This window comes from Pollachius pollachius, assembly GCF_949987615.1.
Source record: "Pollachius pollachius genome assembly, chromosome: 8".
NCBI classification, from domain to species: Eukaryota; Metazoa; Chordata; class Actinopteri; order Gadiformes; family Gadidae; genus Pollachius; species Pollachius pollachius.
Window position 1 is genome coordinate 15632214 of NC_136941.1, and position 26966 is coordinate 15659179.

A 26966-nucleotide genomic window follows, 5' to 3' on the forward strand; every position below is an offset into this window, starting at 1 on the left:
TCTAGTTGGATTTTTAATCAAGGTAATATAATGGCTACTATATTATGGCAGGCTTTGGGCATCTTCCAATTTCGGAAAATGTGGATACAGATCAGATGGAAAGTTTAAAAATTAGTGTGACGCATGATCTGATATGCATAACAATGAACCCAAATGAGTCACAAAATGCACCACACTGTGTCACGCTGGTTTGATGATTCTTCCGAATTCTTCCCTCTCCAGAAGTCCCCGGGAGAAGTCGTGCTGCTTTTCTCTTTTGGTTTGAATGACAGAAAGTGTCCTCACGCCTTTTGACTGCTCGTCTCACAGAGCTAGCCGGCGCCCTCACTCTGTACAGATGAACAGCTTTTAATACAACTCTCCTCCCAAAGCCAGCCACAACAGTGGCCGCTTAAGCATGGGTTTCAGGTACCCCCCTAGCTACCTGCAGGGTATAATAGCCCATGAAAGAATCCTGTTTCCTGTGACTGGCGGCATCCACCCCTTCACACAGCGATATGCTGAACAATCACTGTGCCTTTTTAAGATTTACGACCACCGCAGGATCTCCGGACGAAAAAACCCTAATGAAATCCCACAGCTAGATTAATTTCTACTTGGGATGATTTGCAATCCGGGGCCCACCTACAAATCTCCAGTAAAGGCCGAAGAAGATTTGCAGCGTGCACATAAAAGACGTGCCCCCCGCGCCGACAGCTGCCTCCACTGTTAATGAGCTGCACCTCTGCAGACGCTGCTCCTCTCACGGCTTGCCTCCTTGTCAGCCTCCTTGTCAGCACCCCCCCCCCCCCCCCCCCCCCATCAGGGTGTTTGTATTTGCTTTTTGATGTAGCGGTAACGTCCCCATGCTGCTAGCTAATGATGGTTCTAATGACAGCTCTTACCTGTCTAATGGGTGATTAGTGAAGTAAATTACGAGTAAAGGCCACACCACAGGAGGGGATGCCTGGCACAGCCAAGCAGGCTGCTATTGGCCCCCAAGCTAAGGTCTTGTAATAGTTAACTTTATTGCTTTGACTTTATTAATGTTTATGTAACATATACACGTCATCTTATATGTGTTCATATTTCATTGAAATGGCATCCGCTTTAAAAAACACTGGGTTCAGGATGACATAATCTTCCGGGCCGTCTCAATGCTATGGAAGTGTAGACTGATGCCCCGTGGCAGGTGTTGAGAGAGAGAGAGAGAGAGAGAGAGAGAGAGAGAGAGAGAGAGAGAGAGAGAGAGAGAGAGAGAGAGAGAGAGAGAGAGAGAGAGAGAGAGAGAGAGAGAGAGAGAGAGAGAGAGAGAGAGAGAGAGAGATGCAAAGCTTCTTATGAAAGAGGCTTCAATAATGCCAACCTCATGCCAATTTTCTAATATAATATTCTCCTCTGTAACCTTCAAAACTCCCACGATTCAAAATGCTACAGAAAAAAATGCCTGTACAATGAATTGGTTTAGATTTGGTTACTTTTGTTAAGCGTAATATTATCTATGAAGACCTAGCATGGCGTAAGATTGCATCAGTGGCAATAATGGAGCCTTTATCATATAATTGTATTAGATATTACAGAACAGATAAACGTTCATCACATTCACACGTAGCCTGGCTCCGCCCGCCTAAGTACTTTCGCTCAATTTGAATTTCCCTTCAGTACTACGTCTGGTTCTGCGGTATGTTAGTGGCTTTTCTCCATCCAAATTTTCTGCGTCCAATCAGCGAACAGAGGTAGTGGCTGAGAACAATGACGTTAAAGTCAGCTTTCGTTGACGGACATCTTCCCGCACGGTGTTTGGTTTGTTTACAGCCTGCGCGCAACTTAATTTCCGGCAAAACGTTAGCGATTGGTTATGGCAGATCCAGAGTGGCACTGGGCAGATCCAATAGTTTTGAACTTCAACAGACACCCGCCTTCAAGTGAGTTAACGTTTGTCAATTGAGTAGGTCCAGACTCTCTGGGAGTCTGGTAGGACCAGGCTAATTCACACGTGGTGCTACAAAGTTGAACTCCTTTATCACGATCTACAACCGTTACCTGTTGCCTTCAGGCATCTCATGTTATCTTATCTAATAGTGATCCAGACGCCTAAAGGCTGTTGAAACTCCACAGAGGGTCCATTCAAACAAATTACCTGTCTCTGGTGGCCTGAAACAGCTGATGCAGCTGCTGAATCAGGGCAAACGGCTAGGGTAGTATACCTGTGGAGAGCCTAGAGAGGCTTCTCTATTCTTTCTGCCAATCAACTTTTGTGGATGTCTGTGTTGATTTTGGCTGAGCTGCGGCAAGCTGCAAGAGTCTGTTAACACAAATGAGGACACCCACACACACACACACACACACACACACACACACACACACACACACACACACACACACACACACACACACACACACACCTCAGAGGACCTGTTCTTCGTTAAGGAAAGTGTTTCAATTCAGATCCACACTGGGTTTCGCTGAACGGTCGTCAATGGATAATGGTCTCGTCTGCTAGATACTTGATCTGTTGTAGCAGCTGGTATTTCTGTATATTTATTTCATAAATAGGAATCATGTAAAATAGGTCGGACCTGCTGGTAACCATAGAGCATTGGGCTTATTGCTCACCAGCGACCATGCCCTCTGTATATCTCCGGCCAGACAGGACTCTTTGAGCTGTTTTACTTTGGCCTTTACGGGAGATTTAGTGGGCTGCTCTAAATCCAAGCAATATGTTCAGGAATGCAGCCGGGGTGAAGGAGAAGTTGAGGTTGTTTTTAGGTGTTGTGTATTCAGCTCACACAGTAGCGATTGGATTGAGTAACATTTTAGTGTGTGATATTTTACGTATCTCCAAGAAGAGGCCCTCCTTGTCCCATAAAGCACTGTTTGGCCTAGAAAAACTGCTTACATGAAAAATTAAAAGTTTTTGTTGGTTATTCGAAATGGCCAAACTTGAAGTGTATTGATTTGAATCTGATCTGCATTACTTTGGAGAGAGAGATAGAGGGGGGAGAGGGGGTATGCTGCTTGTTGCCTGAAAAGAGGGAAATATTTGTTATTGTAATCTGTGGAATTTCTATGGAATTGCAGATGCTGTGTAGCCCACGTTTTTATGAACTGGCAAGCAAAGTATCTTTTATAGCACATCTTCCACTTTCTCTGTTTGTAGGTTTCATAATGGAACAAATGATTGTATTTACTGTGGGTTTAACAGACTGGCACAAATAAGACATTAGGTAACTAAATGCAAGCCGTGCCCGTTACTTTGCTGTATATCTTTGTATCTTTCATCCATGGAGAGCAAAACCAACCCACACACATCATTATCTCTTCTCTTAACCTCCCTATCACTGGTATATTCAGACGGTGAAAATAAAAAGCTTGAAGCCATTTGCTTAGCATCACCTAGTCTGAGAAAAGCAAACAAACAACAAGACAAACTAGGGTTTATAATAAAAAATGAACGCAGAAATAAGCAATTGAGGAAATTTAGCTTTTGGGTAAAGCGTTTAATAAGTCAGTGTGACTTAGTCAGTGTGACGATTTAGTACGATGGAAACCATTTCAACCAGCGCTTGACTTTGTAAACACCTCAAGTGAAAGTAAGGCCGTATTGGATTTCAATGACTCCAAAACAAGGAAGGCCATCATAAAATAAGAATGCAGGCTAATGCACTTTCCCAGCCATATCGTGTTTCACACTATGTTGCAGAGAGGCAGATTGATAAAGGCGGAATCAGCATTTACATTCTTTGTTTTTTGAGGTAGCATGTGATGTGTCCCACTTCCTGTTCCAGCGGCATGCAGGATGACCTCACTTCCACAGCCTCGCCGTCTTTGAACCACGGAGGTCACAGGAAGCAGATAGGGCTGCAGCGGGGGGAAAAAACGAGAGAGAGAGACAATGACAGACCATGAGGCACACACACACACACACACACACACACACACACACACACACACACACACACACACACACACACACACACACACACACACACACACACACACAGACACAGACACAGACACAGACTCTGTCCTTTCTGCTTCCATGAAGCAGTGTGTGGAATTTGGACAGGAAAGATAGCGGGCTAACGAGATTCCAGGAAGTTTCCAGATTGAAGGCACTGCTCTGTCCCTTGAGGCTCGCTCTCCCTGTGTGGCACCACTGTGGTAGCCACCAATCACAGGGCCAATAAAAGTCGGTGTAAAATGATATGTCCAATGGGTTCTGGCATTTCATGCATTATTAAGGCAGTTTGTGGAATGCACCTCACTGCACCCTGGCAGCTGCTCTGTGGCCAAATACACGTGAGAAAGTATTTTAAGATTACTCTCTAATTAGCATATTAAACTTTACGCATGTCCCTCTCAAAATGTGTTTTGAAATTCAATCATTATTGTTGTTATTTTATTGCATTGCTTTTGCCGGACCAAACATTTGGGGAATGATTTATCGTTCATTCAGTTTTATTGAAGCCCTATCTATGTTGGAAAATTTGCATTCTCATTAAGAAAAGAGATTGCAGTGAAGTAATTAAGTTAAGGAAATGACTGTTCATGGCATAGGGAATATGCTCACAGAATAACGATCTTCACATCATTTTCAATATCAACCACTTCTCTGTGGTGCAATCTCCGCCTTCTGTTAACGGCAGCCTTCCAGAGATAAGAGACGGAAGGACATGCAAGTGATTGCCTTCCACTACAACATCATAACACGGATCTCAGGGGTCCCGCGGCCATGTACCAACCCGACAGGTCGGGCCGTATGTCATCCAGGCTTAACGGTTTGATAAAGTCTTGCTAAACACTGCGGTCATCGGCGGCCCTGTGCTGAAAGGCTGGATTTATAGGTCATGGCCATCCTTGGCCTTTCTGTGCGTGAGAGGAGCTGTCCAGGGTTCTGATCAATGCAGCACCCACCCCCCGCTCCCCGTCACTGTCAGGGTGCTGAGTGATGGGCAACACCTCATTGAACTCTGGGGGGGCTGCCACTGTGTTCCCTCACTGCCAGCAGCTTGTTCATTTAACAACAGATGATCTGAGGAAAATGCTTTGGTCTGACTTCGGCCTTTTTTTATCTAACCAGGAAGGCGTACGATATGAGCGGATCAATACTTTCAGTAATTGCCATTGGATGTGGCTGCTGGTATGTGTGTCAATGAATCTCACCCTTCCGCTGCATTATATTGACCCAGCAGCAGTATGCTCGTCAACTCAATGAGCGGGGGTGCCTGTTTGTGTGAGCCTGCTCATTAAAGAAGAGGCAGAAAATATGTTTGTGGTTGTTTTGAAATGTTCTATAAAGGCCTTATATAAATAAATATACATGTATATTTGCTTTTGTTTTTAAGCTTCACAGTAGACCACATTGGAGGCAAGGTAGAACAGCTTGGGCTGGAGAGATTGGGCCAACATTATTTAACGATCATTGGGAAACTCACAGATAACATAAAACAAAGAGCTGGTGTCTTTCCTCTGCATTCTGAAGCTCTGAATTACGCCAGACTGCATGATGCGGAGGCATTATGAAAGGGTTGAAGTGTTGTGCTTTTCTACCGTTTCAAGCTGATGCAACAAAGGTTTTTTAAGGCGGCTGTTAAGCAATAAAAATGATTTTCTGTTATATAAATATTAATTTATAATTAATAGCACATTCATGTACAATATCGGCACAATTGTGACTGACATAATTTGTATGGATTTACAAATCTATAAGATAGATGGTTATGCATCTCTATCATAGGAATTTTGTAAACTACTGTATTTCATTCCTCAGTGTTAACGACAATTACTCAACAGAAGCATTTTCTCTTTTTCTTTCAGGTCTGAATGTGACGTGTCCAGAATGGTCAGGTAGGTCAATATGTTTTTAAGATTGCCCACTTCACCATCAATGTATAATGCACACAAACCACAATTGTGACATTTGATCTACAAATTATAATTAGGCTGACAAACAGAAGGTTATGTCTGCCGAGGATGACACCAAATTCTTGCGGTACTGTTGGCTTTAATGTTTTTCCCTAAATGGATATCTGTGAGCTTGAAGAGTGTGTGGAGAATTTAGTCAAAAGATACGACTGGCCTTTGCAAATTATAGCAATTTTGCCTGCCTTGTAAGCGTATGCATGTCATTTTAGATGGCCAACACTCCTGTCTTGTTGTTCTTCAATCTTCAGTCTTCCTTTACGGTCAAATTTGCTGCAGCAAACTTAACCGGAGGTCCACAGCGAGAGAGGTCAGTTTAGCAGTTGGTGATTGCCACCACATGGATTCTGTTTTCAAATACTTTTTCGTTTCTTGAATCCTAGTTTAAAATATAATCAAAATTTGGTGAATGTAATGACGATACACTTCAGGTTCAAAGTCATTACCATATCCCTGGCTGGTTTTATATCCATGATCATCATAATACAAGACAGCCAGCCTGTTCTAAGTTTATTGTTAACACGGGGAGCCCTCTGGACTTCCCAGCAGCTATAAAATTATGGCATATCCCCAAAAGTTTACTTGTGTGGGTGTGGGTTGGGGGATGGCTGACTGTGAGGGGAAGTAAGAATATGGTCATACTGGAAAAGCTAATGAGAGAGAGATAAACACCACAGCACCGTTTAACAGGGGAACTCCGTAATCTAAACGGATGGCTTCATTCAGGGATCGTTAGAGCTGCGTGGCTGTGAACCGGTGATCACAAGCTAAATCACATTAATGATCCAAATTCCTTCTTTTCTCTTGTAATTGTTCTTTTGTGTAATTGTTCTTTCATGACTTCATGCCGACAAAGCTTTTTAGGTACAACCCCCACACCACACCCTTTCATCTTAATGGTGCTTTATCCATCGTACAAAGCAATTGGGAGGGAAAATATATGAATTGGTTTTATAGCATAGATAGAAAAATTGGCGTTAGTGTTATCAACCCTATTGTAGGTAACTAACAAGGAGGATGGCTATGATTGCTCTTTTTGCGACTTTGTCACCTATTATTGGCAATGGAGGTGGGTGGGATACGTTAATATGGCAAGGTAATTTAATCAATACGTGCCTAAATTAGGCAGCCTAATGTCCTTGTTTCGTGAATTAGTTGAGTGAAAGTAAATGTTAACCTTTTTTGGTGTTTCATTACACATACAGCACAATGCCAATGATACCACCATTGCGACTGTTACAACTTCCACAAGTGAGATTTAAGGCTCATGGCAAGTAATAAAGAAGCACTCTTACGGGTTAGATAAAGTGTTGTTTGACTCTTGATACTGGCCATGAGACTGTATCCTTGAGCCTTTCTCTAAAACAGTCAGGACATATCACAAACGACTGCAAGCTGAAGGGTACTAGTCTCACAAAGTAAGGATTCATGAGGTAAAGGTGTGGTGTGTCGTTTTGTATGTATACTTGTTTAGAATAGCTTTGACAACATAGATGGCCAGAATTGAATGGAGGCGGCAAATGTAACTGTTATCCATACACCGTCTGACTTAGAGGGTTGGAACAAATTACACACGTGCACACTTTTTTTGTTATTTTCCGAACATTAATTCCCTACCAAGGTGGGCAAAAAGGGAGGGAAGGCCACGTTGAATTGCCACGGTGCTGCTCTGGCTTTGTGACGGGGGAGGCAAATATAAATGTAATATTCTCAGTGGCACGTGGCTGTTATTTTCTCCCAACTCTCTGGGGAGAGACACAAAGAGAAGGCATTATAAAACCTCCTTATTATGAAAGCGGTAAACGAGTGGAGAGCTTTGGCCCTCACGGCGGCTGCTGCTGCTGCGGTGTAGGTCATACTAGCCGGATGCTTGTCCAAACATGACGGGCGCTCTGCAAGCAATCCCAACGTGGATCCGTTCGGCATCATATGCTAAAACAGTGCAATAGAAATGTTGTCAAATGTAGCAGAGAATTCACATTTTATAGAACTAAACATGATTTAGTAAACCTACTTTAATTCTTGTTTAAAGATTGAGGCACAAAGCTGTATGGATACGGGTTAAAATTCCCATTGACTTGTTTTCATTCACTGCAGTAAGGGTAGTATCCATAGCCTGCTATAAATACAGACGTAGCGTCCTTGACAGCTGTTTAAATGCAGTGAGCTGTGCTGAGTCGTGCCTGTCATGTCCTGTCTCCGGAGGAGGGCCACAGCGCACCAGACTGCCTCCACCCAGGTACGGTGAAGTCAGGATGCTGCTTTGAGCGAGACGTGGTCTCTCTCGTCTTTCAGGAATATACACTAAATACAATAACTGTTTGATTTGTTTTTAATCGTTCTTTACTATAACTATTTAGCCAAATCAAAAAGGCCAAATCAAAAGGGTCTAAATATAAGTACAGTGCGCTGATTTTAGTTGGGTGATATTAGCAAATATCGTCCAACTTGAAATGCTTGCAAAACAAAATGGCTTGTTGGACACCATAATATAAGATCACAGAACTTGAATCAAACTTAACAATGTATTACAGTAAAGGGCCTGTGTTGTTGTCTCATCGATTAAAGACAAGCGCGTCATTAGTTAAAGAAGCACCCTCAAGTAGGTAGCCTTGTTGTTATGAAGATGCAAATCCTAATTACATCAAGCCGCTCCGAGTCAAACCAAACCAAGCCAAGCCAGCACACGAGTATGGGAGGGGCCGATGTGTGCGCCACTTGGCTTTAAGAAGACATGCTTACCATGGTGAGTGAAGATGGGCTGACCCGTCCTTGTCATCAATGTAGAAATTTAAAACAGCCGGGGCCACGGCCTCCCTCCAGGGCCATGCCCGTCTATGTCAGGGCCTCATCATCATCATTCTCATCCACAGAGTCTTAGGACCCATCTAGCTCTTTCTCTCGGGATCTCTCGAGGCTCCACCATGCGAGCCTGTCAACTCCTCTTGTTTTCCTCGTCCGTCTCCTGTTGCCATGGAGAGCGATGCGCCTCAAACAGGGGAGAGGGATCGAGGGAGAGAGCGCGGCTAGGCAGTGAGCCAGCCGCATTCGTCCTTGAGTGTTCCTCTGTTGATCGGCCCACGTGGTTGGGACACGATTTAACCTCAAGTATGGTTCTAATCCTGGTAACGACAACAATGACATAACCCGCCGTTCGATTGGGCCGAGCTACGTAACGTTGGATACCTATGTCGGGGTGCCAGTTAAAGAAAGTCCTCCTCGCCCTCCTAGCTGGAGGGGGAATTTCGGTTCATGAACTGACGTGATTCTGTGCGAATAACGAGCAGTGCCAGCAGATCTGAAAAGTTATTGTTCTGGCTCGCTCCCGCTCTCGCTCCTCTCTTCAGAACCCACCAATAGGAACCTGGCACAAATACATTCAGCCTTGTTCAAGGTTCACAGCTCCCCTCAGAGCCCGAGTACAGAGAGACATTAGCATTTCTTTAAATGAATAATTGATTAAGCCGAAACAGCAGAATATGGCGCTAGCCATGATGCCATTAGCTGCTAATAACATTCAGGGTATCTGTGCGGGGATGTGATTATATGCGTATATGCCTTTTTCATTCCCAGTCTGTATATAGTTTGTATCGTTTTTTGCAAGTATTCTTCTGTTGGAAATAAACTGAAGGTTGCTCTCTGCAAAAAGCAGACAGAAATTCTGTCATGTTTTATGAGCCCCCTTTGTGTTCAAAGCTCGCTCATGTTCAAAATCTGTTTTGAGGAAGACCGTTAACATGCGAGCGCCTGGATGGGATTTTGAACACTGTTTTTAGGGAACAAGCCTTCGCCATAGCGAAGTGAAACAGGTGAACTGAAACACGCATTGTATTTTGTGGGGGGCTTTCACCAGAAGGAAGTGCTGGAAATAATGCAGACTGAGCCGGCTGTGAGATACAGCTGGCGTGCCACAGCCACCACAGGCAGGTGGTGAAGATCACCGCAAGTCCCCAGACTGATCGTCTCCCACAGAGAATTGTGTCTCTGTGGGAATGCCATGGCAGCGCCAAGTAGAAGGGTGCCTTGTGGGAGTTGGCACTGCTCCCTAATAAAAAATATAGAAGTCTTTGTTTTTTATCTGAAGGCCATCTCGATACAGATATCTCTCTATATATACGTAAGCACGTAGGAGGATATTCAGTTTGTGTTCTTTTGCAAAGGGTAATAATAAACTTTTTGGTTGTCTTCAGACTTTCACTCCCATATATAGTATACAATAATACTTGTTTTACTACTGTAGTATAATATGGCTCTGTGCTTTGCTGTTACCGCTGTGGCAGCTCACACCGGTGTGCTTTATGACCTTAGGGACCCTGCAGGGGGGAAAAATGAAATGGTAAAAATCCCCATGTCATAAAAGTCATAAAACCCATCGACATGAAAAAGGTGTCTAGGGCAAGATGGATGAGTTTAATTGCAATTGAGTTCCCATCTCGCACTTCTCACGTTGACTTGGTTCCCTGAAGTAACCGTTAAAGATGATGTGTCCTTCGTTTTAAAAAGTCCTTGAAAAAACAGAACATAGGCTTGTTGTTCCTAAAGTATGTATTTCCTGTGCAGGAGACACGCCTCGCTGCCCGGTGAAGTGATGGAGAACCGAGGGAACATGGTGTCTGCCGGCAATAGGAGAGGCTTTCCCTGCCGCAAGTGGAAGTCTGCTTCCTTTGGGTACAGTACAACGTTATTGCTTTTCCCCCCTATAGTTAAAGTGTGTGTGTGTGTGTGTGTGTGTGTGTGTGTGTGTGTGTGTGTGTGTGTGTGTGTGTGCGCTCTTCAGCCAATGCAACATTTCAGGTGCTTTTGCTCAAAAACAAGTCTTGTTTCACAACCTGCTCTGGTGTAGTTGTTGTTCGATCACCGATGCACGCTATTGCCCCCAGGTGTAAAGGCAGAGAGTCCAAGAAAACATGTCCCACGCTCGGAAACTCTCTCTGCTTACTTATATTTATTTCATGACTCAGCACTTTTTGATGTCCCCGATGTGGCCTAACCCAGCTTGCCAGACATAGAACCCATTAGATCCAAACTAGTGTGTTGTACCCGAAGCTCATCACCCTTCAACCAGTCCATATCCGTCTTGCAGAAACTGAGTTTGTTGAGGTTGTAAGAACCTAACAACGTGATTGCGGAAAAAACAAAGACACGCATACACACCGCTAGTCTGACACTGCATCGAGTATAAAACAAGTGTGTCCGCAGAGAACTTATTTGGTCTCGGCTTTCCAAAAAAACAAACATATTTTGAAGTGTGCTGCCGGCTTTATGAAGCTGCGATTGAACAAGGAGGAGCTGCAGAGGACAGCTGAATGCTCGGCTCCTAATTGAGTTTTGTTCTTTGTCATTAAATCCTGATCCGTAGATCTCTCATCCAAATTCCGACTTCGTACACGTTTTCACATACTTTCAGACAACGACAACGTTCTGGGTTCTGAAAACCTAAGGCATCAAGTGAACATTGAAGACTGGAGTAACCTTTCAGGAAAAATAAACTGTTGTTGATTGTTAATTAATACCACACACTCCCTTTGTGTTCAGCGCGCCTCTGCATGAACCTGGCGCAGAAAGAGCTAATGGGTTAGATGGATCGTGACGACGAACATTGCTGAGACACTGATCGGGGGAATTGTTTTTCCCGCCGTGCCCGCGACGCTAGGGTTCTTTGATCGCTGTTGCTGTTGGGTGTACTCTCTAATTAATTGACAATCATCTCCTCTCACCTGCGTTTGCCCCGTATATCTTGTTAATGGTGATGCCTATCAACAGTTTCAGCTGATTCATTACAGCTGATGATGATGAGATGTTTTTCTCTGCACTGGAAAAGACCATTCTGAAGATTATTTGGGGTTATTACAACTTTCTGAAACCAACATTTTCTATTCGTATTTTTCATGCTCATTGGGCTCCCTGATAGGCTGAAACCGATTTTAAAATTGAACTTTATTGTTGAGTTTTTCACAGAAACTCTAAAGTGGTAAAAATGACCTAAAGTCCATTGTAAAAGGTAACTACGGATCAAATCAGAAGTCAGTTATGTCGTTGTTGTTGATGTTGTTGCGTGGATCCTACCTAACTTACTCCTCAACGTTCCCTGGGGACCGGACTAATGGTCCTCCCATCTGGCGTGATGAAATGAATACCAAACACTGAATCCCACTCAGGGTTTTGCTTTGTCGTGCAGAGGCGGCAGGGCTCTCTGGGTAAACAGTTGAACCTGCTGCTGGCTGTCTCTGTGGCTAAAGAGCGCCGGTGATGGCGGTGGAGGTTCATTGCTTTTGGGAGTGCTGCACTACATCCTCTCTGGCAGGACATTAAATCATGCAGCTTGTTTATCTGCTGCCGATGCTGAAAACACTCACTCGTATGACAAACCTCAGTGTGAATCATCGCATGTTATGTGCTTTCACGTTTATCTATACTCTGAGTTTTTTTCAAGGGTACATTTTGCTCTATATCAATGCTTTTTGTTTATAAAACCCAGAGCACACTTTCTGTAGAAGTGACCAATTGAATATTTTCAATGAGTTTTTCAATACTCTGTGTGTGTGTGTGTGTGTGTGTGTGTGTGTGTGTGTGTGTGTGTGTGTGTGTGTGTGTGTGTGTGTGTGTGTGTGTGTGTGTGTGTGTGAGAGAGAGAGAATACGTCTGTTTGTGTATGTGTTATTACCCCTAACAATAACATTCAGAACATGGATAAGTCATTTCTGGAGTCTTATGTAAAGTATTATATTTACATAGAAAATAAATTAAAAAGATGATGTCAACTCTGGTGAAGGTGACCATTTTAATGATTGCAATATAATATTGCTTTTGCCCGTATCTTTACTTGAGAGACTCTGGTGTGTGTATGTGCCTGTGTAAAGTATTCATAGGTCATTTGAGGAGAAGGTGACCAATTTAATTATTGTTTTGCAGTTTGTAAACAGGGAATTTCACAACCGCTGGGCCTGTCTACCTGTGGTGTCCCAGTGGCAGCAGGCCACCACAGGGCGGGCTCTCTTCTGTAGCTTAGCGGTGTGTTATTTGAGCAATCACTTTCTAGTTGAGCAGAACAGACGATGAGAACTGAAAAAAAAACACCCCACTGGGTGATTTGACCTATTGTCACCTGACACCTTCTGCTTTCTAATTTTTTCGTGGGGACAGAAATAGTGGAAAGAAATAAACGTAGATGAATTGTACCCCATGTTTGCTCACACCGAAAACAACTCTGTTCTGGCTGTGAGTAAAACCAGGGGTGTTGGAGACGTACAAGTTGGAGGCAGATGAGCAATGGAATCCAACTTACAACACCATGCATATGTAAATCTTCAAGGGGAATTTATTGTGTTCACTTTAATGCCAAAATTAGTATTTTCCTTTTTAAAGGAGGAGAGGAATTATTTCTTGGTAGCATTCTTTTTGTCATATTTGCTGTCTACTGGCCTACCCGTCTACATGCTACATCTCCCATGAACGTAATCTTCCACGAGGCTAGGCAGACCTATTGCTGAAGCTAACGAGCTAGCCATGTGTTTTGGGGGCGTGGCTTTGGAGCCATGGAGGAAGCCCTGAAGGGAGGGGTGTGATTTCTTTCATTTTATTTTTTTTCTGAATGTGGCTTACTGTAGCTGCTTTCTTCAATTACCTACCCTACATTTCAGCTGAGTGTGTGTGTGTGTGTGTGTGTGTGTGTGTGTATGTGTGTGTGTGTATGTATGTATTTAATCTAGTTTTATTATTTAATTAATACTTAAAGCACCAAGAATTTAGGGCACTGCCTTTAATATCTACTTGCAGTTGCGGTGCATTTATATATCATGATGAAAGGAAAAGCTGCTGTATAAGGGTCTGTTTGGACCCAAGCGTCTTGGAGCTCGGTTCTCATCAGAGGATAGAAATATTGAGTTCCTGCTGTCTGATTGTGATGCACGTGTGCCAAGTTTCCCGCCCGGAACACCAGCTCATTAAGTGTTTGATTGTTCTCCGTGGCTTTGTGGATTAAAAGGTCTCGCTCGCTTTTTGGTCGGCTGGCCTCGCATACTTTTGCTGCCAGTTTTGCTTCCATTTCCTTTCCCGCAGGGAATAGCAGGCACGCTCTCGCACACGCCATCAAACAGAGACACTGTCCTGAATGCTTTCCTCTCGCCTCCACAATCTCTCATTCTACCTATGTCTCATCTATCACCATTATAGTCATGCGTCTGTAGCCTTCTGCAGCTATCCATCAAAAAAACTCCTACCCTTCTCCATCCCTCTACCACTGTTATTTTTAGGCTTCTTTATTGTTCAAGTCCGCAAATGGGATTTCAATACTACTCTTCTTTGTTTCCTCCAAGGTTGAAGGAGGTATGTGTGTGTGTGTGTGTGTGTGTGTGTGTGTGTTTGTGTGTGTGTGTGTGTGTGTGTGTGTGTGTGTGTGTGTGTGTGTGTGTGTGTGTGTGTGTGTGTGTGTGTGTGTGTGTGTGTGTGTGTGTGTGTGTGTGTGTGCACCTTCACGTGAGGACCAGAGGCCTGCATTTCTTTTTGTCCACATCATAGTGGAGCAGAGCAAGTAGAGCAGCCATCACGGGGAAGCAGGAGAGTGGTTATAGGGAAAGGGGTTTAATTGCTTGATACCGGGGGAATGACTGAGGTGATCGGAAGGCATGGTGTGCGGGTTCACAGTCACACTAGAAAAAAAGCATGGGCGGTGCATTACCCTGTCAGCGCCAAGGGACGTGGGAAATATAGGGTCTGTCCGTTCCACCATATTGAGAGGACTCAAGAGACTTTTAGGAGTGTACAAACCTTAAAGTATTTTGTATTGTCTCGCATGGGAAACGTTGCGGTGGTTTCAAACCCAACAATCTATCCCCATATCGACAACGACACCTTTGGGGTATGGGGGGGGGGGGGTCATTGTGATATGACATCAGGATGAACAAGCCCTATAGAGACGATTTCATTTATCAGATTCCTCCGTTATTACTGACTGATTACGTCATTACCTAAACCCTACGTCAACATGTTAGCTTCTTAAATCCACCACCACAACTTCCCTGTGCTCTTGCCACTCTATTTCTGCCTGCACTCTTACCCCTCACCATTACATACTCTCTCCCCCTCACCATTCCATACTCTCTCCCCCCTCACCATTACATACTCTCTCCCCCTCACCATTCCATACTCTCTCCCCCCTCACCATTACATACTCTCTCCCCCTCACCATTCCATACTCTCTCCCCCCTCACCATTACATACTCTCTCCCCCTCACCATTCCATACTCTCTCCTCCCTCACCATTACATACTCTCTCCCCCTCACCATTCCATACTCTCTCCCCCCTCACCATTACATACTCTCTCCCCCTCACCATTCCATACTCTCTCCCCCCTCACCATTCCATTCTCTCTTCCCCCTTACCGTTCCATACTCTCTCCCAACACACCGTACCATACTCTCGCCCCCCCTAACCATTACTCTCCCCCTTAACCATTCCTCTCCCCCCTCACCATGCCATACTCTCTCCCCCCATCACCATTCCATACTCTCTCTCCCCCCCACCATCACCATTCAATACTCTCTCCCCACTCACCATTCCATACTCTCTCCTCTCACCGTTCAATACTCTCTCCCCCTTTCCCATCTTCACAGCTCACTTGGAAAATCTGCTTTCCTGCCCTCCTCTACTGTATGATTCCCTCCACTGCCCCCCCGCCCACCTAAAGAGAAAAGCATCCCAGTAGATTAGTGGGGCTGACATCCACTCCTGACGGGGTCGGACGGGAGGTCGAATGGGGTCGCTCCTGCAGTTTATATCTTGGAGACACACACACAAAACATCCCTCAGGGATCTTTCTGCGAGCTTTGTTTAAAAGTACTTTAATAACAAAGTCCTTTTTGTTGCACTTCCTCCTATGATTTTCTTTTATAAGAAAGAATTTGTTCTGGCTTCTGATCACGCTTCTTATGTGAAGTACTGTGTAAAAAAATAAATAAACTGGCTTCAGAGCTAGGTCCTGGGCTTCAATTCATGCATTAATAATATCCCCCGGTTGCCTCACGGTCTTCATCACTTTGAATAGCTGTTACAGCAGCCGTGGTGGTGTAGGTGGAGCAGGCGGTGGTGGTGATGGAGGCGGAGATCTCCAGTCTCGATAACACTGCACAGCGTATTGATTACTCTGAACGGCCTTCTTTTGGCTCCGTTGCAAGTGGCTAATGGGCGCTGCGCTGAACATTGCAGATGCAGGGAGAAAACACATTATGGACGGTGATCTACCCGCGGGGGGGGTGTGTTTGTCACGAGATGATCAAGAGGTGCTCATCAAGGTAGTAGCACGTTTCCATGGTTTGCTCGAACAAATGCATACAGGCATCTCCACACTGCAGAGCTCCCTCATGAGGGTAGGGATGTTTATTAGTATTGCGCTTTTGCTAGCTATTTGCTCCTTGGTCTCATTAGTCCTTAGAAATAGCGAGGTAATATCGGAGCCGTACATAGGAGGTTACATTACAGGACCTTGAGGAACCCCAACCTATATGTTACTTTTATTAAATTATCCTCTGGCGGCTGAAACGCTGAAACCCATACGATTGACCATCCCATCTGAGCCTATAAAACGCCACCCTCTACATCGTCCCCATTACTGGCTGCATGTGTTCCACCACCGGCACTGTTCTGTAAAGTTTAGCCTGCGCCAAATGGTCAGTCACAGCAATGATTTAATAGGCCAATGAAACGGCGAGCCCGTTCCCATTATGTGTTTGAACTCTCTCACTGGGAAGGCGCGCCGCCCGCTTTGATGTTCCCCGACCTCTCCTTCCTCATCGCCCCGTGAGTTAATTATTTGCCTCGCACTGCACCATGAAGCTGTTTCCCCACAACACAAGGCCCGGGTCCATGTGGCCTTATGTAGCTTTAACTCTCCCTCCCTCCCACCCCCTCTGGCCCTCTCTCTCTAGGGGAGAGGAGCAGATGAGAACACGGAGGGTATTGTGCTGTATCACTCCTACCGTTTATACATTTTTATCGTGAGGTGAAATGAGGATGTGGAATAAGGAATTTAAAGTGTAGCATGCGTGTGCGTGTGTGTGTGTGTGTGTGTGTGTGTGTGTGTGAGTGCGTGTGCGTGTGTGTGTTGGCGCTGGGATTGCTTTCAATGCTGTGTGCACCTGCACATTAGCTGCTCTGGAGACATGAGGACAAAACAAAACAGGTGGTCTTTGGTTCACGGAGACAAGGCCAGGTTATACATGTGATTAAGAAATGTTAATCTGCAGCCGTGGTGGGATATGATTCATTGATTAACATTTGAATAGTCCCAATATTAAATTTTGTGTGTCAAATGTAATTGTAGTTTTTCATTGATTTACTTTGTCAGCAGGGGTGAGGGGATCGTAGCTTTTGTTTTGTGTAATTCTATAAGGCAGATGGTTTAATATTGTGTCCTCTCTAGTGTCAGTTGTGAAGTATATAATGGATTTCACATGTGTCTGATTATTACAGATTTGTTTGTCATCTTCCACACACAGGGTGTACATCTTCTTGTCTGAAATGACATTCTGATGATGATGAAGATAATGGAATATAATAGAAGAATTATCTTTGTCATTGTACCCGGGTTCTACCAATGCAGTTTAAGTAAGAAAAGGCAAAATATCAAAGCAAAACCAGAAAGCAGTAGTAACAGCAGCATAATGTTTAAAAAGTGACCCATGTTTGAGTACAAGTTGACAGCACTCATTGGTTGACTTTTAATACACAGATGCTAAATATTTGTGTTTTTGTGTGTGCGTGTCTGTGTCTGTTTTTAATGCGCTTTCAGGAGTGTCACAGGGCTTGGTGCGTGTTTGTGTGTCCCCACAGTTATCTGAGCTGTGTTCTGCGCAGGGAGGATATGATGGAGGGACCAGCTCTGGGAGAAAGGCTTTTCTTCAGTCCATTGAACAGCTAGCTCTCTCTCTCAGCTTTCAGCTTCTTTGTAATACAGGTGTTGCCTTTGATCTTGTCGTTGGTTTTAAGGCATCAAAAATTGTTACACGTATAGAGTTGCCTGTTACACTTCATCTGATCTCATTTTCTACACATTAACCAACATTCAGTTCGATTTCTTTTCTCTTCTCAGTCATTTCTCCATGGACATGGAGAAAAATGACGAATAAACTCCCGTTGCCATTTTCTTTCACCCTTTCAGTTGCTTATATTTTAACATGCATATGTTGTTTCTTCCCTTTTCAAAACAGAGCTGTTTTTTTACAGTCACCTGTGCTTCCAGGCATCTGTCAGTGTTTGACGGACAGTATGCCACACACCGAGAGGTTGTACACCCACGCCCTAGAACAGGTCAAGGCTTACTAAGAGCTGGGCCATTCAACTCTGCAAACATTTGCCTTTGAAAGTGTGCCCACAAAAAAAACGACTGTACAAACAGGACGTTGAGCGTACCTTGAAGCATAGCGGCGACTGGAAACTCTGAAACAAAGTGTGCCGATTTGGCACGTTTTATGCAATCCGCAGCTCCCCTTCTTGTTTATGTTAGATAAGGTTCATTTCAACCTGTGCCATTCTGTGTGTGTGCAGTGGTGAACATGAACTCTGTGTCTCTCTGGTTGTGTGTGTGTGTGTGTGTGTGTGTGTGTGTGTTTTTTTTGTGTGTGTGTGAGATAACATAATAACTTTAGCTGGGTAATTCCTCACAACAGCCAAGATGTGCTCTGACACAACATAGCACGCAACAACACTGATGAGATACCCAAGCGCTGCTAGCTACCTCAAGCATGCGTTGCTAAATCATCAGGACTGGTACTTCTTATGCTCGACATTGCGGTGTCAGATTGTTATCCGTATCCCTCCCATGTTTGATTTAGTCAATACTCGGAATAGCTTCCCATTCCCGGCATTGTTTGTGCATTTGTCACATGGTGCGCGCATAGGCCTTTATACAAATGGAAAGAAAACTCTCAAAGTGTAATATCCATGCATGGAAAAGCAGCTTGATTGGAAAAGATGATTGTATTTTCTTTATTTCTTCTTTACATATTGTCCCTGGCAGTTTTTCCATTTAACCTGTGTGTCGGAGTCTCTGAGCTGTGAAATGGGTAAACGTATCCGCAGAGCACAAAGACCTTCACACGGCTGACACCCGGTACGCAGGTGTCTCATTCAGAGTCATGATCAAGTGTGCCCTGATCCATCTGATCGGGTCAGCCGTGCAGCGAGACCCCCCCCGCTGCCCGAGGTAACACAGAGGCCAGGGTACCACGGCCTTGTGTTAAACCCTTCACGGTGTCGCCCGCCACCGCCTAGCGAACCTTAGGGGATGTAATCAAGGGAGAGATTAGTGGTAAAGCAGGAAGTGGAAGGTGCAGGGGGGTCCGCCACCGAGCCTATCACTTCATCTAGCGCCAGCCCAGGGGGGTCTCGCTGCACGGCTGACGCTTCTCTCCATCTGATGGGGCGGCGTCATTTGCAATTCCCCAGCTCTGGGGGTCGGAGGTTGTAGTCTTGGAAAGAAACCAGACTTGAAAGCGCGGGTGCCAGTCCACGGCGGAGGCAGTGGGATACAGCTGTTAGTGTGATGAGACACTTGCTGGCCCCGTGATGTAGTGGTCGGGGACGAATGCCCCCAGGGACTGAGTCGCGTATAAGAGAAGGATTAGATTCCACGCACGGTAGATTTTCCCCCTGCCTAGACCTAATAAGGGCAATAAGCCTCATCAGAGCTGTAACCGTTAGCCTGGGGCTTAAACAGTGCTTATTGCCTCCACAACGAAGATGTATTGCCAAGGAAAAATCGAAACATTAGAACATTGAGAACCTTCATTCATTGATAGTGGGAGGACCTGCTTGACTATTGCTCGCTTTTGAAGCTGATGAGATGCCGACTATGTTTTGATTGGTTCGCAGTAGGAACTTGCTGACTGAGCAATCAGCAAACTCAGTTCAAAGTTTGTCTTTCTGTTGTGAAAGCATGCGTGAGATTGCATACATTGCATAAAAGACAAACTGACCCAGAACAGAACTTATTTCACATTCAAGTAAGGTTAGTTGTGGTTCAGTATGTCTTTTCACTTAGCAGCCACAGCATACCTGACCCAGAATTACCTCTGTAGGATTGATGGGGTCGGCTCAACATATGACACACTGCAAATTGGCCTTTCTGAAATACAAGCCTTTCAACCTCCCCACTGCCCTTAGAGAACTTACAGCAAGGCCACGGAGGTCACCACGGGTCGGAGTTCTGTGTTTCCTCGAGAAGAGCCATAGAGGCAGCCAGTATGTGTGTGTGTGTCTGTGTGTGTGTGTGTGTGTGTGTGTGTGTGTGTGTGTGTGTGTGTGTGTGGTACTGCAAGCATCTGAATCCTTTTGAACCATATTATTGACTGCTGATTCGCTCTCTCTCGCTCACTCACTCACTTTCTCTACGGGGGAGGTAGCCAGCCTACACAGCCATGTTATTACAGGCGACAACTCCATGAAAAATAAATGCCCAACCTCTCTCTTCCTGAGCAGGGTCAGGGGTCAGCAGTAGCGGGGGAGCTCCATTTTTCCAGCTGGTGACACTAATTGCAGGGGTTAGAAAACGTGTGCAAGGTGGATTTTTGGTGCTTGAATAATAGCTATATTTATTTATGTTCAGCCCTACCGTGTTGTTTACCACGTTGGGTGTGGAGGTGTGCAGATTGTCATCGTGATCGGTCCTCACCCTCTTTGTGTCTCTGATCAAGCATTTCGATTCGTCTTCCCTTGCCTATTCATATAATAAGCAGTGGGGTGTAAAAATATTTCTTGCTGAGCTTTATTCCCAGAAACAGTGTGCATTGCAAACAACTATTATTACAATAATCATAGACACTCTGGGTTCCTGAGTGTGGCGTGTGAGGTGAAGCACTGCCATCTGGTGGTCAGCAGACAATAGTGCTGTTTGTAAGGTTTGGTACCTCTCACTGTCTCTATTGGTTGATGTTGGACACACACAGACACACACACACACATGCATGCACAGACACACACACACACATGCGCGTGCTTAGACACACACAGAGACACAGAGACACACACACACACACGCATGCACACACAAACACAGAGACACACACACACACACACACACACAGACACACAGAGAGCTAGCAGATTTTCATTTCCTCCATTGCTTCTCTCCCAGGCCAGTATTGGAAACAAGGAACCCAGCAGAGCAGCTTAGTTAAAGGACTAAATGAGGCTTCCCGCTGATCCGCAGGCACAGATTGATCCATCCGTGTTCATCTGTCACAGCACATACAGCCCTCCTCTCCAAACAGGAACACAAAGCAACACATTCAAAACCCTGCTACAGTAAAACCGGATCGAGTGTGTATTCACTTTTCAGGAAGTAAGCCATAGGGCATAGAGCGCTGCAATCATTGTGAGGCCTCATTTGTGTTGTGGTTCTAGTGTCCCCCCCCACCATATTTTACTATGAAGTGTAAAATCAGTAATGGTGTGTATTTTCATTTTCGATGTAGCCTGCGTCTTCTATTGGTTTACATTTGTTTGGTTGTTTAACTATTAATTTGCATAATGCAATCATCTGGAGCAGGCAAAGACCAAATGGAGTGAGTTCTGTTTCATTAAGTGGCATTGCTATTCATGTTATGAGTCGACTGTGATGATTACAGATGATCAGCGGGAGCCTTTTATCGGAGTGTGGACACGGCTGTAGCTCACAGCATTTACCTGTGTTTCTTTGCAATGTCAGAGCACCAACACGGCCCTTGTGTGGAACCACTCATATACATATAAACATGAACACCGCATTGGCCTTTGGATTATTGGCGTGAACGTCGCCAGCGTATCAGAGAGGCCAAGACTGGCTGCGTTTTCTAAAAAAGCACTGATGTTCTCACTTAACAGATTTCAAAGTGTATTTTTTATATTCAGAATACACAACTCCCCTGTTTACTTGTATTTGTTCACAAATGCTTCTCTCAGCCTCTCCAATATGTCGGCGATGACGTATGATCCAATACTCAAGCTCCCTGTATGTACTGCGGTGTCCCTGACTGTGGCCTGCACAGAGCAGCAGTCCCCTAAGTGCACTGCGCATCACCTGTGTTTGTCCTACGACTAGGACCCTAGGTGGGGTTATGTCACAACGCTCTGTTTGAACGCCATTATTTATGCACCTTTTTGATTGGTCATTTAACAAAACGGATCATTGCAACCATTTTTAACCGTCTAAAAGCCACTCGGCCTGAATACCTCTCCACGCTTGAAGGGGCATATGGAGACCGGTTCCCCGCCCAGCAATGCTCCCTGGGCCCATTGGCATTCTGTCGGCTGCCGGGCTCCACCCGCACTGTGATTCCCTGACACTTTGAGGCTGTGCTCAGTGAGGAGGCGCTGCCGTTGGCTGCTCCTTCAAGAGGGCAAGGAGGAGGCAATTAGGCTGCAGCTCATCTGTATTCACTTCCTGTGAGGCTAAAGCCAACCCTTTTTCAATATGTCTCTGCTTTTAAGTGTGTGTGTGTGTGTGTGTGTGTGTGTGTGTGTGTGTGTGTGTGTGTGTGTGTGTGTCCGAGTGTGTGTGTCTGTCCGTGTGTTTGTGTCTGCCCGTGTTATATATGCGTGCTTGTGTGTGTGTCCTGGAATGGCCCGTCCTGCTGGATCAAGAAGGGCCATATGGAATGAGGGGGTGGTTGGCACTGAGAGCCCACCACCCAACACTGCATGGAAGATGTGTGTGGGTGGTCATGCTTCGACACACAAATGCACACACAGGCCGATGGGCCTGTGATTGAGGGCAAGAATAAAGGAAGACAATCAAAAGCAATGGCTTGAATGGCTCTCGTATTGATTTCCTTGTAGTGGCCATAGCATAGCATAGCATGGCTATAGAATTCTATAATATAGGTGTGTTGAAACCCAAATGGTTGGTGGCTACCCTCTTGGCACATCTGTCCATTTGGCAGCGTGTGTTGCTCACCGCTCCTCTGCTGGCTGTGTGTGAGCGTGTGTGAGCCGACTGCTAATACTCTGCCCCGGGCTCCCCCAGCTCCCCTCCGTGAGGATGGACATTGATCACGTCTTCGCCCCCACTCAAAGTTTCCTTGCAGTGCTTTCCATCTCTCTCTCGCTCTCTCTCGCCCTCTTACTTTCTCTCTCTCCCTCTTGCTGTCCGGTGTATCTCGCTCTCTCCCTCCATTGCTGAGCTGAACAGTCCTCCGGCCCCTCATTGTGAGGACGTACAGCCCCGATCATTTTGCTGAGAGCTGTGTTAGTTGGCAGCAGCTCCCCGGGCACAGCTGTGCTTGGCTGTCAAGGCAGCGCGCCGCGAGTACATGCTCCAGACTAAAGCCCTGCAGCAGGGCGCCTCCCTGTCTCTGTAGGGGACGCGTTACGCGGGCGGCATATCGACGCCAATCGTGGTTTGACCCGAGGTTGAAATGATGCAACAGGCGTTTGTAGTATGCAAGTGAGCATTTACTATTCACACACTCACACTCACACACACCGGTACAGACTACTGTGATTTCCAAGCACCACCCACCCCTGCTTTTAACTTTAATGACAATTGATTTGTGCCATAGGAGTTGTTTCCAAAGGTAGAACACACAATCCCTCTCTAAGGACTGTGCTTGTGTTTTCAGTACAGGGGGGTCTCTCCGTGTCTGTCTCTCGCTGCTTGCATTTGTAAAGACCCTGTTTCCAAGATGACCTATACTGTTGGTGAAATTGGATTACTGCAGCTCATTTGTCATTTGTTTCCTTCTAGGCATCTGTTTTTAGCTGGCTGTATAAGGGAGTATTGTTCCCAATTAAAAGGCCTGGCAAATGAAATGGCTTCATCTCCATCTCTCTCTCTTGCTGTCTCTCTTTTGCTCTCTCTGTCTCTCTCGCTGTCTCTCTCTCTGTCTCTCTCTCTGGCTGTCTCTCTCTCTCTCTGGCTAACTGTACAGGCTAAGCCTAGTACCCCTGGGTGCTGGTGTCTTGTGCAGGGCTAGGGCTCTGGGGCTCTGGTTACAACCCGTCCCCTTGCACACCGGCTTTCTTGGGACGTGGTTGCCAGGCGATGGTTGTCAACAGCTGCCTCTTTGCCAGACAGGGTGCCAGAGGATGCTGCTGATGCTGAGCCACACATTCGCAACACTATTTACCGTCTGTTTTCGAATAATAAACATGCTCTCACGTTTTTTATTTTTTATTCCTGTCACGGTTTGCCATCGCAAATGAATCATCCTGAGAGGATATTATATCTTTCCCTCTCTTCGCCAAATCAAAGGGGAGCCCTTTATTTTTTATTTTATCGGTTTCCTTATATTTGATTTATAACATTTCCCTGATTTTTATGTGATGTCTTTATGATGCAAGGTCAGTGCAAGCCACTCTAATTCCTTCTCATTTCACATACATATTTAGTTTGCCGTGTGTCATCCATTGAAAAAAACTGAAAAAAATCTGACTATACTCATACTGGTAAAGTCACCTCTTCCCTGCTCATTATACTCTTCCTCTTTCACTCGGTTCCATTATGTACAGATTTTCCCTTTTATGCTCCCGAGACACGCTTGTTCCCGATGCCACACACCATCTGTCCGCTCTTGGCGCGCGTGGTGAAGAGCGCCTTTACCTACTGACTGCTTATTTTCCCACAGCCTCATTAGAGAGGAGAGCCGCGGCAGTTGAAAGAGACGGTACAGAGGAACGCATCGATTCCACCGGAGAAGGGAACATAAGGAGGGGGAGATGGGGATGGAGGAGAGGAGAGGAGGAGGGGATGGAGCAGGGAGGGGAGAGGAGAGGAGGTTGTGGTGTAGGTGAACCAGAGAATTTATTATTATTTATTTATTTAGAAAATTGGGTTTGAAGGGGTTGTTGGAGATTGGGTGAGACAGTAGCAGAGAGGGAGGGAAAGAGAGAGGGAGAGTAAAGGAAGCAGAGAGGGAAGGAGAAAGGGTGAAGAATGGCATGATAATGAGCCCTACCTCTGACACATCCTCCTGTTTCTATGGAGACCAAGGAGCCAATCACGTGGCACGGTGAAGGACCGTACTATCCAGGGTGGAATAAGAGGGTGGAGTGGAGACGTGGTTTCCCAGCCCGTCCGTCTTAATGAGACGAGGGTATGATCCGCCCCCCCGGTGGCCCTGCCCCGGGCTGCAGGCTCCTTTGTTGTTCCAGGCATCCCTCCTCCCTGTCCCTTCCCTCTCCCACGTATCACCCCCCCATGGCTCAGTGTGTGTCCACACACGGGCTGTGCATCAGCCGCACACCGGCAGCACCCTACAGCTCCTCTGCTCTGAGTCGCACGCGCACACCCTATTTACACACACACGCCTATATACACACACATATATACACACACATACACACACACATACACACACCCAAATACAGACACACATAGACGGATAAACACACGCACACACACAGACACACAGACACACACGCGCACACACACACCCACACACACACACGGATGCACACATACACACACACACACGGATAGACGGATACACCCCCCCTCCCGTTGGCTGCTTGGGCGCTCCTTGTTACATCACGTGCACTGGCTCTCTGGCTGCCTGTGTTTGTGACTGGGAGCGAAAGAGAGGGAGCAGAGTGAGGAAGAGGGAGAGCGAGCGTGTGTGAATGTGACTGAGCCTCCCGACACCGTCCCGCCGTCGCGACAGCCCCTGACCAGTACTCCTCCAGGATGGACAAGCCCAGCGTGTGGCGCGCGGTGGTGAGCACCACGGACCCCCGGAGGGCACGGGACCCCGGGTGTCAGCCCCCGAGACCCAGCTCCGCCATGGCGTACCGGCTCTACGACATGTGAGTAGCGCGCTCTGGGCGGCGGTGCGCAGGGGGGGGGGGGGGGGAGGGGGGGGAGGAGGGGGGGTCCGGACCGAGCTACCTTGGTCCCATCCCCTGGTTGGCAGATGCCAGTATGGGGGGCTTGGGGGGGGGACGGGGATTGCAGTGTCTCTATTGTTGAGTGGCGGTGCTGAGTCACCTATGGCTTTCAGACCCAGCACCTCTCTCTCTCTCTCCCCCCCTTCTTTATCTGCTTGGTAAACAGCCGCTGTCCGGCCCCTGTCCTGCAGGGGGGAGGCTCCGGTTTCAAGGAGAAATCAGACGGGAGCATTCAACTGTCCTTGTTTAGTGTGGTGCGTCTGTTGTACGGGAAATGACAACATGGTCATGTGAGTGTGTGTTGTGTTTTCCATGTCTGGGAAAAGTGACAAATTTGTGGGTGATGCAGTGCCAGCCCAGATTTGGCACACGAGTTCCTCCCAGCTTTGTGTGTGTGTGTGTGTGTGTGTGTGTGTGTGTGTGTGTGTGTGTGTGTGTGTGTGTGGGTATGCATTTGTGCATGTTTTTATGCGTTTATGTGTGTGTGTGTGTGTCTGTGTGTGTATGCATTTGTGTGTTTGTGCCTCTATGTATTTGTGCAAATGTGTGTGTGGTTTTGTGTTTGTGTGTGTGTGTGTGTGTGTGTGTGTGTGTGTGTGTGTCTATATATGTCTGTTTTTATTGCATGTTCTCAGAGTGTGTCTGCAGTCAGGCTATATATGTGGCTGGACCAGGCTGTTATTTACGGTTAGCCGACTCTCAGCCCTAGTCCCACTGGCTCAGCCTCCCCGGCCATCTGAGACCCATGTGGCAGTTTGCAGGGGAGGAAGCTACATGAAAAAGTGCTCATTTTCTCTTCTCTTCCCCCCCCCCCCCCCCCCCCCCCCCCCCCCCATTTTGTTCTCTCGTGTTAGTTATTTTCGGGCTTCTGTTATTTGAGTTTGTGCTGTTTGCTTCTGGTGTCTGCTGCAGACATCACATGGCACGACGTGTGGTCGCAGAGTCCTCGGAGAGCATCCAAGACACCTAAAGACGCCTCATCATCCGTCCACCTCCATGTTGCGTGTGTTCACCTCATTCACCCAAACATGTGGCAAGATGCAAGATTTCGTTAATCCACGTTTTGAAAATGGGTAGATGTGTTATCCCGCAAAAAACGGGTGGCATTTAAGCGCCGACCTCCTTGAGACGGAGTGATCGACCGGTCCCGGGCCTCCCGGCGATGTGGTTAAGCCCGTCTCACTGCTGGGCGACTGGGCCAAGCGGT

General features: G+C 46.2%; 1 protein-coding gene across 3 annotated transcripts in view; it reads left to right on the top strand.

Moving 5' to 3' along the window:
• The window catches only part of iqsec1a (IQ motif and Sec7 domain ArfGEF 1a), a gene marked incomplete at its 5' end in the record, with an annotated part of 81507 nt that overhangs the window by 4089 nt on the left and 50452 nt on the right, over positions 1–26966 (top strand). For 2 of the 3 annotated variants that reach the window (XM_079742149.1, XM_079742153.1), the window contains one exon: positions 25511–25678. In XM_079742149.1, the coding sequence (XP_079598275.1) occupies positions 25560–25678 (119 nt within the window). Of the gene's footprint in view, positions 1–5799; positions 5830–10464; positions 10573–25510; positions 25679–26966 lie in introns of those variants that run through there. The other variant, XM_079742154.1, reaches the window with a different exon arrangement.